Source organism: Danio rerio, chromosome 4 (genome assembly GCF_052040795.2).
Source record: "Danio rerio strain M-AB ecotype USA chromosome 4, GRCz13ab, whole genome shotgun sequence".
Lineage (NCBI taxonomy): Eukaryota > Metazoa > Chordata > Actinopteri > Cypriniformes > Danionidae > Danio > Danio rerio.
In genome coordinates this window covers 18,394,917-18,411,374 of record NC_141024.2, presented here as the reverse complement: position 1 = coordinate 18,411,374, position 16,458 = coordinate 18,394,917, and the positions used below count along the sequence as shown (strand labels likewise).

At 35.6% G+C, this 16,458-nt stretch overlaps 1 protein-coding gene across 11 annotated transcripts in view; it reads right to left on the bottom strand.

Annotated features, from left to right (window-relative positions):
• apaf1 (apoptotic peptidase activating factor 1) overlaps nt 1–13,222 on the bottom strand; it is a 30,462-nt gene extending 17,240 nt beyond the window's left edge. Inside the window, exons 1-22 of one of the 11 annotated variants that reach the window (XR_015482178.1) lie at nt 13,061–13,222; nt 11,319–11,539; nt 10,769–10,958; nt 10,487–10,684; nt 9,732–9,921; nt 8,928–9,040; nt 8,478–8,609; nt 7,893–8,131; nt 7,648–7,815; nt 7,444–7,575; nt 7,254–7,367; nt 6,609–6,793; nt 5,704–5,830; nt 5,489–5,614; nt 5,191–5,331; nt 4,009–4,134; nt 3,099–3,251; nt 2,510–2,638; nt 1,719–1,844; nt 1,495–1,652; nt 908–1,033; nt 36–152 (exon numbers count right to left, since the gene is read on the bottom strand). Coding sequence is in view for 7 of the 11 variants with exons in the window: in XM_087247531.1 (XP_087103657.1) it covers nt 36–152; nt 908–1,033; nt 1,495–1,614; nt 1,719–1,844; nt 2,510–2,638; nt 3,099–3,251; nt 4,009–4,134; nt 5,191–5,331; nt 5,489–5,614; nt 5,704–5,830; nt 6,609–6,793; nt 7,254–7,367; nt 7,444–7,575; nt 7,648–7,815; nt 7,893–8,131; nt 8,478–8,609; nt 8,928–9,040; nt 9,732–9,921; nt 10,487–10,684; nt 10,769–10,958; nt 11,319–11,456 (3,090 nt within the window). In the remaining 4 variants the exon portion in view is untranslated. 11 annotated transcript variants of the gene reach the window in all.
• Between the last annotated feature and the right edge of the window lie 3,236 nt (nt 13,223–16,458).

The following is a 16,458-nucleotide window of genomic DNA, read 5'->3' as shown; positions in this document are numbered from 1 at the left end:
TGAATGCCGTTCAGACATGCCGTTAGTCTCCATACCTGCACTGTACCTGTCTCTAGCCCTAATGCCATCACAAAATCACGCTGTATGTTCAGCAGCTGCAAGGCTCTCCATCCAACAGTCTTCAGAAACTGTCGAACTTTCAGCCTTCCTGTCTGTGCAAACATACAAAACATAGACCTCATCTCTCTACAGCAACCCTTCATTGTTCCACTGATGTCTGACTTTCCTTGAGGTGGGGGAGATTATGCAATTAATAAATACATAGTGCATCGTTATATGGCATCTATATTTCCTGCAAGATTAAAAATGAAATGCATTAGATGTCCATTTCACACTAGTTGCAATTTGGCGCCCTCTGGTGTCTTGGAACTTTGCAGGAAAAAAGATTTAGATTTGTTTAGATTAAACATAACTACAAACTGTAAATCCAGAAAATCCAAGAAAACACTAAAGTTAACTGAAGTGTTTAAGCATTACAAAAATAACCAAGTGTACGTGTGTACATAAACATTATTTGTCTCGGTCAACAACACATTGATTATATAATGAACCGATTATTTTCATCCATGTCACACTTTCTAAAATCTAAAATGTTTGTTTGGCAGTAGAGGAGGAGTGTGATATATGCGAGAACACACTTTCGTTCTGTCAGTCAGCTGTTACCTCCAGGCATCTTAACTGTCCCAAATATCCAGTACAACACAAGAGGACAACACCCGCCTCCAGCACCATCAAACACAGCAGAGAGTGAAGAAAACACTGACTGCAGATGACAGCCATGGCAAAATCTCATCGCCGGAGGACAGTCAAAACACCTACTAGCATCCCCTGAAGGTCTGACAGTGCTTCGCATGGCCAAAATGAAGGTAAGGTTTTTTTAAGAATTGGATTAGGTGAGGTGATGCACCTGTACTGTTCCGTCCTCAGATCCCAGAGCCACAAATGCAGCGTTTCTGCTGATGCACGAACAGCGGATCCTGGATGACAGCTCCTCGCTCTCAAGCACGACAGCACCTGTAGATCCACTCAGCACCTGTGACAGTTTGGTAGTAATAAATTAGTAGCTTAAAATTGAAATGATTAGAACTTGCCTCAAGACAAAAAGTTAAACTGATCTGTACAACAAAAAAAAAAAAAAACTATGTACAAAAATGTACCTCACCTCACACACAATGTTAATACATTTGATTCAACTTAATTCAAATACTACATGTTTAATAAAAAAAATTAATGATCAAATTCATTAATTGCTTGAAATTAATAAATTGATTAAAAATAAATAAATCTTGATATGAATTAATGTTAAATTTAAAATGCTCGCTTTTAAAATGTGAGAACGGCAGTAAAATAATTGAACCATTAAAAAATAAAAAATAAAAAAAAGGAACCGATTTTAATATTTCTTAACAAAAATAAACAGATCAAATGAGCAAAAAAATCCTAGTAAAAATGGCAGTACATCAACTAATTGCACTGGTCCCTTGTGTCCAGTACCTGTAATCTGTTACTGCTATCGGGTGCGATGATCGTAGCATCACTGTGAGAGAACAGCACATCAGTGTCCCTCTTCAGAGCCACAGCAGAAGAAGTGTGAACCCGGTCCGTCTCCCACAACTGGATAACATTCAACACTTCATGATCACAGGTCAGTGCTGTTCAAAAGATCGCTGTAATGCAACTGACACAACGCAGGGAAGACGGGAGTAAAAGCAACTCACCCTGATAGTCTGATCATCAGAGGAGGACAGCAGGAGTGAGCCGTCGGGTGAAAACTGCACACAGTGAACCCAGCTCAGATGACCACTGCATTCGGCTTTCTTCTTACTGCTTTCGAAGTTCCACAGCTGAAATAAACAACACTTCTTAGCACTTCACCACACTTATGCCAGCCAGAATTACTTCAACCAGAGTTAACAAAAAAAACAAAAAACACAAAAACATGGCTTCCCTACAATAAAATCAATCACTGATTTTATGATCACTTTCTTCAAAACCTATGGCTTTATTAGCTTCAATTATTGTATTTTGCTGTGAAAGCACTAAAAGTTTGTAAAATAGAACAAAACTACATATAAATATTTTTTTAATCTTAGAAGGACAGGACTTCCAAAATCCCAGAGGGACTGTGTAACAGCGTTAGAAAAAATTATACATGATTTATGAATAAAATAAAATTATTTAAATTAATTCAATCTAAAAAATATATATAAAATCTAAAATAAAACACTGGTTATGTTCAAAAACCTTAGAACAGTTATTGGCATACAGCAATAGGTTTTTAAATACGCACGCAAAAAGTTAAATTACACATTTTTATATCTCAGTTATGCTTGAATGGTTAATTACTTTAAGGATAGCATAGATTAACATCATACTACAACAATTGCAGTATCCATAGATGTTTCGCATGTCCAAAGTCTAGTCACTGCAGCTTTACATGTTAATTGCCATATCAGTAAATTATTGATGTTTAATAATGTTTTAAAGAAAGTCATGATCAGTTTTGTACCTCTACGGTGTAATGCGAGAGAGCGACGGCCAGCAGGCTGCTGTTAGGACACGCATGACAGAACTGAATAGTGCTCAGACGACTCGTCTTCAGCTCCAGCAGCAGGTCTGACGTCTCCACATCAAACACCTACACACAAACACACAACATACAATCAGAAAACAAACCAATCTCATCTAACAGCTTGAGTATGTTGAGTACGTAAGTTATGTTTTAGAAATACTTTCAAACTCAGCATTTATTACAGAAGATTAAGCCAGTTAAGCCTTTTAAACCAAATGTCTTAGTTTCTTCTGCTAACACCATTTCATATCCTGAAAACACTCAATCATTGACCTCCGTAGTAGAGGAAAAATACAATGGAAGTCAATCTCCAATGGTTTCCAACATAACTTAAATGTCTTCTTTTGTAATCAACAGAAGAAACAATGCCATGGAGAATTACATTTAATTTTAGGTTAAACTGGCTATTTAATTTTGACTGTGTGTGAATCAGATTTTAAAAAGGCTGTATTTACAGGCACCAAATCAAAAATATTGAGTGGCAGTGCCAGCTCATTTCACAGCAACCACTCATGAAATCACTTACAAACACTGTGTTTCTGGCAGCACAGATGATTTGTGAGCCGTCAGCCGACCAAGTGCTGCATTTCACCATGGCCTTTATTTCTTCGTCACTCTCAGGAAAAAAACTATCGACATCAATTGATTTCCACTCGTTCGCAGATGACACTTCAAACAGCTGACAAAAAAAAAAAAACACAATTTAAGTGGTTGGTGAGTTAGTATATTTCACCCCTCTACTTTATATAATATGGTTAGGTTTTCATTTATATTCTGACTGTCTATACCTGATCAGGTATTACTTATAAAATAATCTAGCATTTATTCTATTTATATTACAATTGTTCAAACTTCTTTAGATTTAATTTCTATAGTTTCTATAGTTTAGATATAAACTATCAACATGTAAGAAATTTATTACTGATAAAACCTTTAAATCTGACCAAGCATTTATCCATCTAGTTGATTTTAAACTAATACCCAGTTACTAACAAACAAAATATTCCTTAAAAAAATACATTAATGGAATCCATTTATATATAAATACTACATCAAATTTAAATTGCTAAATGCAATAATATAGCATTTTCGGGTACTCAAAATGGTTTCCTCAGCCACCACAGGCATGCAGGAATGCATTCTGCACCAGACCCACACACCAGCTAATTGATTGATAGAGGGATGAAGCCAATTAGATAATATGGGAATGATTGGGAGGCCATAATCGACAGGCTAGTGGGCAAGTTTGGCCAGGATGCCAGGCATACGCCCTTACTCTGATTATATAAATATAATGCATAATTAGATATGTTACAAATAAGACCAAAATTACATTAAAGCGATTAAATGTCAAACCAGATAAAAATAAAAGCATTGTATTTGATCTGTATATGTGGATTAAACTGATGATAAAAATCACATAAAAATCTGCACACCTTCAAGCTGCCATCACTGGATGAAGTGGCGAGGTAAAGGTCATTAGGAGAAAAACAGCAGTGATTGACCGGCTCCATGTGTCCAAACATAGTGTTCTGAGACGTCTTTTTGTTAGGGTTCCACAACTGCAGGAAACATGAAAATGAGATGAAATAAGGACACATGGAATATGAAATGGAAGATTGCTCAGTCAGAGCTTATTGAACAGGACGGCCTACATAAAGGAAGAACATATTTAGTCCGCATGAACCACCACGTGTTCAACACATCCACCGTTCCACTCTCTAAATCTCATTTCGGGGTGTTTCTTTTGCTCCTCGTGCACAGATATTCCACGAAATTCCCCTTTTGTGTTGACGCCTCCAATGGGGGGCTGCTCTCATTACGTTTTTGACACTTGCACGCTGTTTTCGCACCTCAAATGAATACAGCTCAACTAGAGTCTCCTGCTGTCACACTCCTACAGATCTCCCACAATTCTCTGCAAATTTCGCAAGCTGTAAGATTACACAGCTGCCCCGTTGGCCTGTTCGGAGAGATCGTCCTACCAGCTGTCACTCATTACTCATGTTCAGCAGATCTCAATCTAAATGTGGAGTTAGGAAATGAAAAGGGCAGGACAAGTGCAAATCAAATTTAATTGGCAAACTCTTTGGAGCTCCTCAACTACACACCTGAGTCCTGCGCTATGATGTACCGATGATTCTAAAAAGAAATTAAAAACTTCACTTTTTCCCCAAAAATGAATATTGGGAAATAAAACGCCTTCACTGATACCACTACTGAATTAACTTGAACATATTGAACAAATCAGGACTTTGAATCAATTTTAATTAAACACAATTACTAGCGTTAAAACAATTACTGTTCATACAACATAAATGTAGCCATCATGTAATAATAACAATAATTATTAGTTTAAAGACTGAATATTTTATTATTAAATTAGTATTCATTATTAATTTTCAAAACGACCACTCAGTACAAAATCTAACAAATAAGGTTTCTTTAGGTATTTATTAATTAATTATTGATAATAACATCCACATCATACTACTACTGTTACTGTTAGATACTTATGCTTTTTATACCATTTCTTTTGATTATTATAATTATAAAAACTAATTATTCTAATATTACTAAAGTAAAGATTTAAGAAACAAAAAAAAAAAAAGCATCACCTTGGTGTTAGTGAATTTGTCATTTGAGCAGGTGGCCAGCAGGACTCTTCGGCCTGTGTTGGTGAACTGGCAGTGGTTGATCTGCTCCTCGTGTTCAACTTCAAACTCTCTGATAAGAACACCTCGCTCAACATTCCACAACTAAAAAAAACCCAAAAACATAAATAAAAATCATGCATGACAGTGCACCATGAAATATAAATGTCAAACGATAAATGCTCTGTATTACAGATGCTCAAAAAAGTTAATTCATAAAAATCAAATACATAAAAATGACCCACAAATGGACACCACTGACCTTCACCTTCTTGTCACTGGCACATGTTGCTATATGCCGGTCATCAGGGGAAAAGGCACAGCATAAAACATCTTCCTCATGAGCCTGAAGCTCCAGAAGCTTCTCTCCAGAGGTTGATTTAAACACCTAGACAGAACAAATAAACAAATTTGGCAGTGGCATACGGTAATAATCACAGCGTCAGAACGAACAGCAGGACACAAATGGAGATTTACCCGAAGTGCCTTGCTGGCTCCACAAGAGGCAATTTTACTCCCGTCTTTTGAGAAGCAGGCATAGTAGACAGCCCCCTGGTGAGGGTGCATGACTAGCCGAGACAAACCCTCCTCAATATTTTTATTCCTATGGAGTAAAAAAAAAAAACAGGCTTTCAATGAAAATCTAGTCTCCCACAGAGAAGTTACTGAGTGTATTTACATGCATGCTCTTAACCTGATTATGCTTGAGCCAAAAAAATGCGCCTTCATTTAAACATTACTTTGATAAAGTTAGTCAAAAAACAATCGAGTTTTGTCCCTTATGCCAATTTCCCTCAGCATGTCAAAATGCATTAAATTGCTTTCTGTGGGTTATTGAAGTGTGTGTGAGATAAGTGACAGGAATGCATTATTACAACAGACAGAAGTACATACACTGAGCACATGATTTGCAGTAATGCGGGAGAACATATACCACAAACTCACTCCAGGAATTATAAAAATGTGTCCTCATCTTGCATCAAAAGAAAGTCTACAATAAACGTGTTTTAGCTGCTTGAGTATATACGAGCATCAAGCTTCTTAATGATTTTGTAATTTTTTTTATTTATTATTTATTGAACATGACAACAAACAAATATACTTGGCATTAGATTCACAAATCTATCTATACACATTATAATATATTGTATAATATTATGTAATGTAATATAACAATAGACCTTCAGAGACAGTTTCATATCATATATTTTAATTTTCATAAGTCATTGCAAGAAGAACTGTCCGACAAAATGTTTGACAGCAAGATGAATTTTGTAAAGTAATGTTTGTGTGAAAAAAAAAGTGTTTTCACTATGCTGATTTCTGGGATTTATTAGTGCATTTATAAGTGCAAGCATGCTGATTAAGAGAGAGAAACATACACCCAGTTGAGGTAGATCTGCCCTCTGCTGGCCCGTTTCTGCGCCTGCATCAGTGCCTGTCTGTAAACCTCTGAGCGATCGGGCTGAGACAGAGCCAACTGGACCACATCAGGGAACGGCCTCTGCTCCAGATGATGACCATTCAGAGAGAGGAACTCCTGAAACTGCACTCGCACTTCACTATTCTGAGTAAAAATACAACAATCATTTATTAGAGAAAATAAGTATCAGGGTGTTGCAATGGGTCAAGTTATAAGTGATTAACAATGCATTTATCTTCCTAATAATAAAGACATAAGCAGAAAATAAATGGTTTTGGTATGAATAGACCAAAAATAAAAAAAAATGAACAAATTATAGGTTAAATAAAAATGTTTCAAAATTAATAATAAGGGAATTTTTTTTTTTAAATTGACCAAATTGATAGATTATACAGTCTCAAATACAGTGATTTATGATCCATAGATACATTTTTAAATTATTTAATTTAAGAAGTTAATTTATAAATTAAGTAAAAACTAATTTAAAAAAGGCCAATATATAACAACATTAATACATGGATAATAGCCTATACAAATCATGGTTGACTAGTTATTTGGTCAAGAACATGCGCAAATGAGGAACAAAAAGTGAACCTGTAAATACCTCTTTATCTAGTATTTCCCCATATTCCACATAGTCATTGATGAGATGGGCAGATCCCATAATCCGAGCCTTCTCTTTGACCCAGTCCAAGGAAAACATCAATGAATAAAGCTCCTAAAAAGGTGGAGAAATTCTTCAAGATACAAAAGTTACAGTTTTAAATTTAATTGGCATTAGACTGCAGCATTACCTTCGACAGTCCTGCTTTAGCCATGTGATACGGGATGAACTGGTACCAGTACAACGAGTCTTTATCTGCAGAGTCAGGTGGGCGTTTACTGTAGAACCTCTGATACTGACGAACCATCTTTTTATGTAGTTCCTATAGGAGAAACTGACAATCAGACTTTGTTCTTTGGTGGTCTCTATTAAAATCAGAAGCAGGACAACTTACAGCAATCTGATCACGGTTTTGTTCAGCGAGGAAATCCAGCTGCAGATCATGAAGGTAATATCGATACGGTCGCTGATTACAGTCCCGAAAAAGCAGAGATTTATTGACAAACTCCTGCAGGACGTCCTCTACCTCCTCCAGCTCAAGACCCCACAGAACAGACAGAACCTGTTGGAGAGAAACCAACACCTAAGTCCAACATAAACTCTAAATCTGAACCAATTCTTAAAATGCGGTCAACTGACCTTAGCAGGCACTTTGATGTCTTTCTGCATGACGCTCAGGTCTCTGTACAGCTCTTGGTGTTCGGCCTCCAGAACCTGCAGGCTAGCGTCCATGGCCTGGTCCAGTGCTTCATAGTCATAGGATGAAGACTTGCGAATGCGCTTGAACTGCTTCTGCTGCAACTGTCGCAGGTAATAGCTCCAGCGGTCAGGGAACTCCCTCAGCAGAGCTCCAATCAGAGAAACCACCAGAGGAGAACCTGACAAGAGATGTTCACAGCGGTCAGGGGTTAAAACTACTAAATCTACAAATAATTTATTTACTGATAATTAATAAATGACTAACACTCAAATGTCAATATTAGATGCACAAAGGAATTATTTAATAAATAAAACTATAAAATACATCAATAGTACAATTCTAAATGGATAAAATATTACGTTTTACAAAATTGTGCACCCCTTGCTATAAAATATTGCGGTACATAATGCATTAAATTACTACAAATTAAATGACATCTACATTAAACCGGAGAAAAAAAAAGGTAGATAAATGAAATGCATTGTGTACTGTATAGTGAGCAAGGGTAAAAAGCAGAGTTGTACCTTTACATTCGCTTACAATGCTGCGGGCCTGTTCTGGGAGTTTGTGCATCTTCCCATTAACGTACAAAGCAAGAATTTCCAAGGCTTTTTCCTCATCCAGACCGTTCTCTACAGGCACTTCATACCTTACACCTTAAGCAGAACACACACAAACCTGTTGAACTCTTACTTCTGAATGAAATTGACATTAAACAAATTACGCAAGATAAAAAGCAACTACACGAACCACAGAAGAACATTTCTCTCATAACCTCTGCTGAAAATAGCTTATCTCTAAAACACAGCTGTTCTGTTATCAGAGTTTTGTGTAATTTCATTTAGTTCATTATTTGCCTTGGATTTAATTCAAAACCCAGGCAAGAGCAGGAACAAGACCCACAAAGTCATGAGCTAACCTAGACTTTCAAGAATAATGAATGCATGCATGGTGGGCAAAACTGAAGTACTCACCGCTGACGGAATCAGTCAGAGCTCGATTGCGTGTGGTCAGAAGAACTCTGCATTGGATATCAAAAGACCTGAGGGAAGAACTGTCCCAGACATCATCCAGAATCAGCAGAGACCTGACAGAGGCACATGTTGAGGACAAAGTTATATAAAACACTTAAAAAACAAATAAAATAAATCACTGACTTTTATTTTCAGAGTTAGGTCTAACATCACGTCACTTTTTTCAAGTCCAAACACCATTAGATGCCAATTTTATTTGCTTGTTTTAATGCCATAGCAGCATTGGCTAAATACATGGCACCATTGGTAATAAATATTCAAATTATAATTTACAATCATAACAGTTATTAACATGCATTACAGAAAATAAATACAGACAACACCACTGATAACATGTTTTTAATTTGATCAATCATAAATGGTTAAATTCCTCCAGGAGGCACCTTTATAAACATTTCCATTAAATTATTTCCATCGAATGCCATATTAGTATTCATTTTTAGCTCAGAGTATTCTGTATTACTATTGAACGTCATGATCTTAAAGTATGTTTTCATCCACACCTAATCTCAGGTACTGTAGTGATTCACCTTTGATGAATAGTTAAAATATGAAGCTCTGAGGTGTAGCAAGTCCACAGACGGTAGGTAGACCATGATTTTGTAAGATCCACTTTAATGTGCGGTTATGACCCAGTAGCAGCTACTTTTAATTAATAGTTAATTTTTTTTTATTTAAATTAATAAAGGCTTGGACCAGGAAACACTATTCCATGATGTACTATGTTCTTCCAAGCGAACTGACCTGGGGAATCTGCGGAGCATTAGGAAGCGCAGGCGCTCTTTGGCCTCCTCCACAGTGCTGGGTGGCCGCTGACTGGTGTCTGAACTTTGACACTGCTCCAAACGAAAGCACAGAGACTGCATCCTAACCAACAGGTCTGCCCGCTCACACTGACCCACAGACAGCCAGTGAACACCATCAGGAAAACACTCTGGAGAACAGAGACAAAAATACATTCACGTACACTGTACTCTGTGCATTTTTTTAGTCCTTTGGTCTTAAAGAATAAAATTAAATAAACTTAAAAAAATTAAAAAATGTTTGCTCAAACTTTTTTTTTTTTTTTTAAATGCAATGTTTTTTTATAAAAGCAAATTCAGACAAAGCCAAAAAAATCGTAACTACAACAAAATTAAAATAAGTAAAATATAAATACAAAAACAGAGATAATTCTTAAACTTAAAGCTACAAATAAAAACCATTAAATAAAATTAAAAATACAAAAGACTATAATAAACAAATGAAAAAAAACAAACTAAAAATTACTAATAAAAACACTTTGAAATAAAACCTTAGTTTAACAATAAAACAAATAACATTTCAACCAAATATAAAATAAAATAATATAAATACATGACGCAAACTAAAATGAACACAATAAAACCTCAATTAAAATAAATCCGAAAACAAATTACAAATAGAATAAAATCTTTATTTAAAAAAAAAAAAAATGTACTAAACGTTTGGATAAATGTAAATAAACAACACATCATTACCCTTAATGAGTGAACGATCTCGAACAACCTCGGCAGCCATCACAGACTTCCCTGAGCCAGCCATGCCAAATACAGTTACCCAGCCCGGTGTGTCCCGCAGCCGGTACAGCATCTCCCGGATCAGATTGAGCAGTGGAGGTCGACTCACGAACACCACAGGTCTCTGAGGAACACCTCCTACACTCAGAATCGCCTGGACTGAAACCAAAGCAAAGAAAACCTCTAGTACCTCACACATAAAGCCACTTGAAAAAACAAGTTCAAACACAACTGAGCTTTTACCAGAGGGAGAGACTCCATCAGCGAAGCTCTTCTCTCCCTCAGGGCTGAGCAGAGGCAAATCACTGTGAAGGAGACTGGCCAGATCTCCATAACTCTCCCTGATCAGGGCGTTGTAGAAGGAAATGTAGGCACGATTGTCTTTCCTCAACAGGGTCTCAAGCAGAGCCACGGCCTGCTCTTTTCTAGTGGCCTGGAGAAACAAAAATGGGAAAATTTCACACATATTCACTTTTTATTAGTGCTTTGCAAAAATTAATTCAATTCATCTTGATTTCTACAGCGCTTTTACAATGCAGATTGTCTCAAAGCAGCTTAATATAGAAGTTCTAGTGAATTAAAACTGCTTCAGTTCAGCTTAGATTTACATGTATACACATTTAATTTTTTATTCATTTATTTTTGTACATACAATGCACACGTGTGTGTGAATGTGTGTGCGTGTGTATGTATATGTATTATATATATATATATATATATATATATATATATATATATATATATATATATATATATATATATATATATATATATATATATGAACATCAGAGACCTTGCTGAGCACTTTTGCTTCCTCATCATTGGTTAGAACGCCATCGCTGATCATGTGGTCCATCAGGTAGGAGGCTTTGATGTCCTGCTCCAGAGTGGCTTTGGAGCGCAGCAGGCGGCTGCGGGCACGTTCCTCCATCTCCACATAAGCCGCAGTGCTCGTCTGAGAAACACTGCACTTAATTTTGATTTACTTAGTGCAACGAAGCGGGATGCATGAAACTAAGTGGGAGAGAATAAACAAATAAAGCATTTTATTTGCTTATGCAAGGGCCATATTATTTCTGTCAACTCAGAGCAGTGCAGAACTGACGTTTCTATGGAACTAAAAATAAAAATAGCAAAATCTGAATTGCTATGTCATTGGAAGCTCATTTAGCTGTGGTGACCCCTGATGAAGCAGGGACTGAATCAAAAGAACCTGTGAGTGAATTGAGACACTTGGAATTCTAAAGAAATGTTTCATGCAATATTTTTTTTGTCAGTTCAGACAATTGCCTCAATTCAGAGAAAAGAAACTGAGATGCAAAACTCAAACGTCAAACAAAATGAGAAACTTTAAAAATCCCAACTCTCAAAACATTAAAACTTCACTTTTTTCAGTTTGTAGGGTGATACAACATTGTTCTGAAATGCAATCTGTATATTCAATATTTCATTACAGAAGTCTGACTTTGTCTCAATTCTAACATCAAATATAATTTAAAGTCAAGTCAAAACTGCAAAGTTGCAACTATGTGAAAGCCAGTATTAAGAAAACTGCAGATCAAAGATCAAAACATATAACACAAACTTGCAATTGCGAAATCAATTCTGTCTAAAGAAAGAGAAATAGTCAGAAGTCTTTAAGCACCAGGTTCAAGTAGATGTAGGCATCAACTGTGCTATCAACTTAATAATAACAATAATTTGATCCCAGCTTCTGATTGCTCATTAAATCCCCTAAATAAACAGTATTGGCTAAAATCCCATTCCTGCTCAATTGTCTAACATTAAAATTCCATAAACCAGATCTATAATACCTAATCAAGTCAAAGGATGACACAAATATTGAGCCAACATTTCAATAAGTATGAAAAAAACATGCCAGCAGCGAATAATAACGATCAAATAATTACATAGTAACGTGCAATTAGGCCGCAATTATCTACTGGCAGAAAACTTGGTTAAAACTAGCATTAAAGTCAATAATAAACTAACGTTTAGTGACTAATTGCATTCTTATTTAATTGTAAAACGTATACGTCATAGTCACGCTACGTTACTAACTACATATCAACTATTATAAACCATTTAAGTAAATCGTTCGTGAACAATTTAGCTGGTGTACGTAAATACAAACAGAAGAAATATAGCAGTTGACTTTACTAACTCGCCAAGTCACGGATCTAAACATAACAAAAACGTGAAGTTACCTTTTTAGCAAAACTCTGATCTTAAATCTAGAAGTGAAACTTGTAATACATACTGGTGTGGTCTTATGTAGGTCAAGTACTTACTGTCATGTCACTGTGTCACGATATACAAAATAATAAATGAGAAAAGGGTCACGACAAAAAGTTTGGGCGTGAAGCTCCTGAGACACGAAGAGAAAAGCAAATGAGTTCGACATAACGTTACTTAATTTATAGACTCAGGTGCGGCCCATTAGCGCATAGTGCCGATTACCAACTGACTTCTGATCAGTTAGTCAAGCAGAGACAGGAGACCTAAATGAATTATAAAAGACACAAGTATACTTACAGTTATTGCGCTTCGCGAAAAAAGGGATATGAGAGGCGATTGTCTGCTGTACTGAGACCAGTTACTTTTCGCGATATATTGTAAAGGAAAATAGTTATTAAAAAGCCAATTGTCCGCCCTTTAAAATTTGCGCTTCCTGCTTTTTCGACACAAACAACTTCCCCGGGGTGTGATGACGAATAGCGAAGCGCCGTGTTGTCACGTGACCCGATGAGGTAATCAGAGTTGGATGACTGTAACCAGGCAGACGCAAACATGCACGGACACTAACACGTCTTTCTTTACCAAAAATGAATACATTTTAATTTTAAAAATATTATTATAAATTGTTAATTATAACAACAAGTCGTACATTTATGTATAATAGTATTTTTGTGTGTGCACTGCATGATAAATATGCTACTTCACTTTTTTATTTAGGATTTCATAATTTAGCCTAATGCTTAATAAGGATATGTTTGTGGGAAATTGTGGAAGAAAGTAGGCTGCGTGTTTGTTTGAATTGTTTATTATTAGCTGATCATCAAAGTGTCCCGTTTCATTCTTTTCCAATATATACATTTTGCCTATAGTAATTCAATTAGCCTACATTATTTTACACATAAATAGATTTATACATTTATTTAAAAATATCCATGTGATGTTTGTACAGGATTTTTTATTTTCGTTTAGCTGTATGTTAAAGACATGCAATAAAACAGGGGTCATTCTACCAGAAATGTACATCATCCTTAAAATAAAAACATAAATACAGTGAATAAAAAGAATTTCATCCCCCGCAAAAAAAAATAAATAAAATCTAAAAATGAACTGATGGCTGATTTCTGTGAGTTGTTCTGTAAAGGAAAATGTCATTCATTTGGTTCTCAGATTTTTATTTTTTTGTTCTTTATTAAAACACGTTACAAATGTACAGACCCTGTCAATGTCCTTGGCCCAATTGAACCGACAGCTTTAACAGTTTTTGTTACGCTAAAAACTGTTACTTAGAAAAACACTTCAGAAATAGCAAGGTTAATTTGTTATCATTCACATAAGTTGATTAAAAACATGAAACTATCATTAAATTCTACAAATAAATACTATTTTACAATTATCCCCATGTTTCTGTCAGTCCAATCACAAGTGCGAGCATTACACCTTTAAGAGGAGAAGCTGACAGTGATCAAGGATGCATTCTTGAATTGTATGATTTTCTGTGGAGAAAAGTCATGCCCTGTCACGTTTTTATAAGTGAAAATCTTCTTTTCTGGTAGAATGTCCCATAGAAGTTGCCTGCAACGTTTATTTATAAATTCCTTCATTAGATTACAAGTAAGTTACAAATTTTTAACACAACTTAACTAGTTGGGTGACAGTATTCACATTGACGTAAACACATCCGGACACTTTACACACCTTTCTTTACCAAAGATTAATAGCCTACATTTGAATTTCACTATTAAAATATTATTATATAATGTTAATCACAATAAGTCGTACATTTATGTATATAAGTATTTTTGTGTGTTTATTGCATGCATGGTAAATAGGCTATGACTCAGAGCAAGCAACATCATTTGACAGAGGAGAAGCTGACAGTAATCAAGCATATGTCCTATAATTGAATTGTATGATTTTATGCTTGTTTATGTGTGATTTTTTTTTAAGAAGTGCAAGCTTAAAGGTCAGACCCTGTCACGTTTTTATAAGAGAAAATGTATGTTGCAGCTAAAATGTCCCTTAGAAGTTGCCTGATATTTTTATTTGTAAATTCCTTCCATACATTGCAATTCACTTACACATTTTTAACACAACTTAATCAGTCATGCAGTAACTCAATTAAGAAACAGGTCAGATTACTGCGCTAAAAAGAGATACACACTACAGGTTATTTATATAGTAGAATAATACAAATTTGAAAGTCTAAAATGTTTTATACAATGGTTTTCTGGCTGATGGAGTCCAAATAGTCGTATAACAATTATGTTTAGACCATAGCAAATGTCATTGAGTCTTTTCAGTTAATAGTTCCATATCTTAAGTAGCTCATATAAAGTTAATGAGATGTGCTTTCTATTTTGCTATGGAAACTGAATAGTCTTAAAGCATATAAATCACAGTCCTACTGACATATGTTGAAGAATTCATACATTGCACAATACCGTCGGAGCTTACTGTGTTGTCTGCTTGCTTATATGCTAATAGCACTAATGCCTCCACATTCCTGACCATTATCACCTGTCCCTCAGGCAGCATGCAGAAATTGGAGCAAAAGGAAAGCACAGAAATTATAACAGGACCAGTTATGTGTATTTTATCAATGAAAACATGCTGATCAAACATCGCTACACAAATACCTCTGAAATATCAAGTACATTTAATTCCTTAATTAATCTTTTTTTATAATTAATATAGCATAATAATTGTATAACAGGTGAAAAACTGAATAATTTGACCTTTTATTTGAATGGGGTCTTGGTGATGTTTCCACTTCAGATAAATGACTATTGGTAAAACAATGCTTGCATGTTGCACTGCTGACTCTGATGACGAATAGGTCATATTTCCTTTAAATGTACACCCTGGCCTGACATGGAAGCGAACACATTGGCAAACAAAGTAGTTTTTTTTACAGTTTTACTGGCACACAAAAGTGTTCTTGAAGCTTCTAATGGCTACAGTTAGACCACTGAAGTAACATGGACTGTATGGATGATGTTTTTGGTTCCTTTTTCAGAACTTTGAATGCCTCTGGACCACTGCTGCCTATGGAGGATGAGAGAGCTCTCCGGTTCCATTTAAAATACTTTAATTTGTGGTGATCTGAAGATAATTGAAGGGCTCAGGGGATTGGAGCTACAGTACATGAAAGTAAGTAATTATTTCATTGTCGGGTGAACTAACCCTTTAAGCACCGCTGAAACTGATATTGTAATGTTAAAATGGGTCCTACACAGTAAAAAATGCAGGATCCACACAATTCATTCATGTTGTCCCAACACAAATTAGGTTAACCTAACATTTTTAACAAATCCATGTGGATTGAACATAAAAAATTAATTTGTCCGAATGAAATCTCAAGAATTGTGTTGTTCCAACTCATTTTAATCTAGTAGTTTGAACGCACAAAAAAAAAAGTGTACAGGATTAATTCTTTGAGACAGATTCAACAAGACACTTTAAAACATTCCTCCTATATTAATCCATATTGACATGGCAGCATTCATGTGATTGCCATGTTCAAAAAACCTGTTTGAGACGATTTAAAGCTGTATATGGCACATCATATCCTGCTAGAAGTCGCCATGAACTGATGGGTTGACTGTGGTTATAAAGGGGTAGACATGGTCAACAACAGAAACTGTGGCTCAATTTGAACTAAGGGGTCCATAGCGTACCACAAAAATCCTCCACAC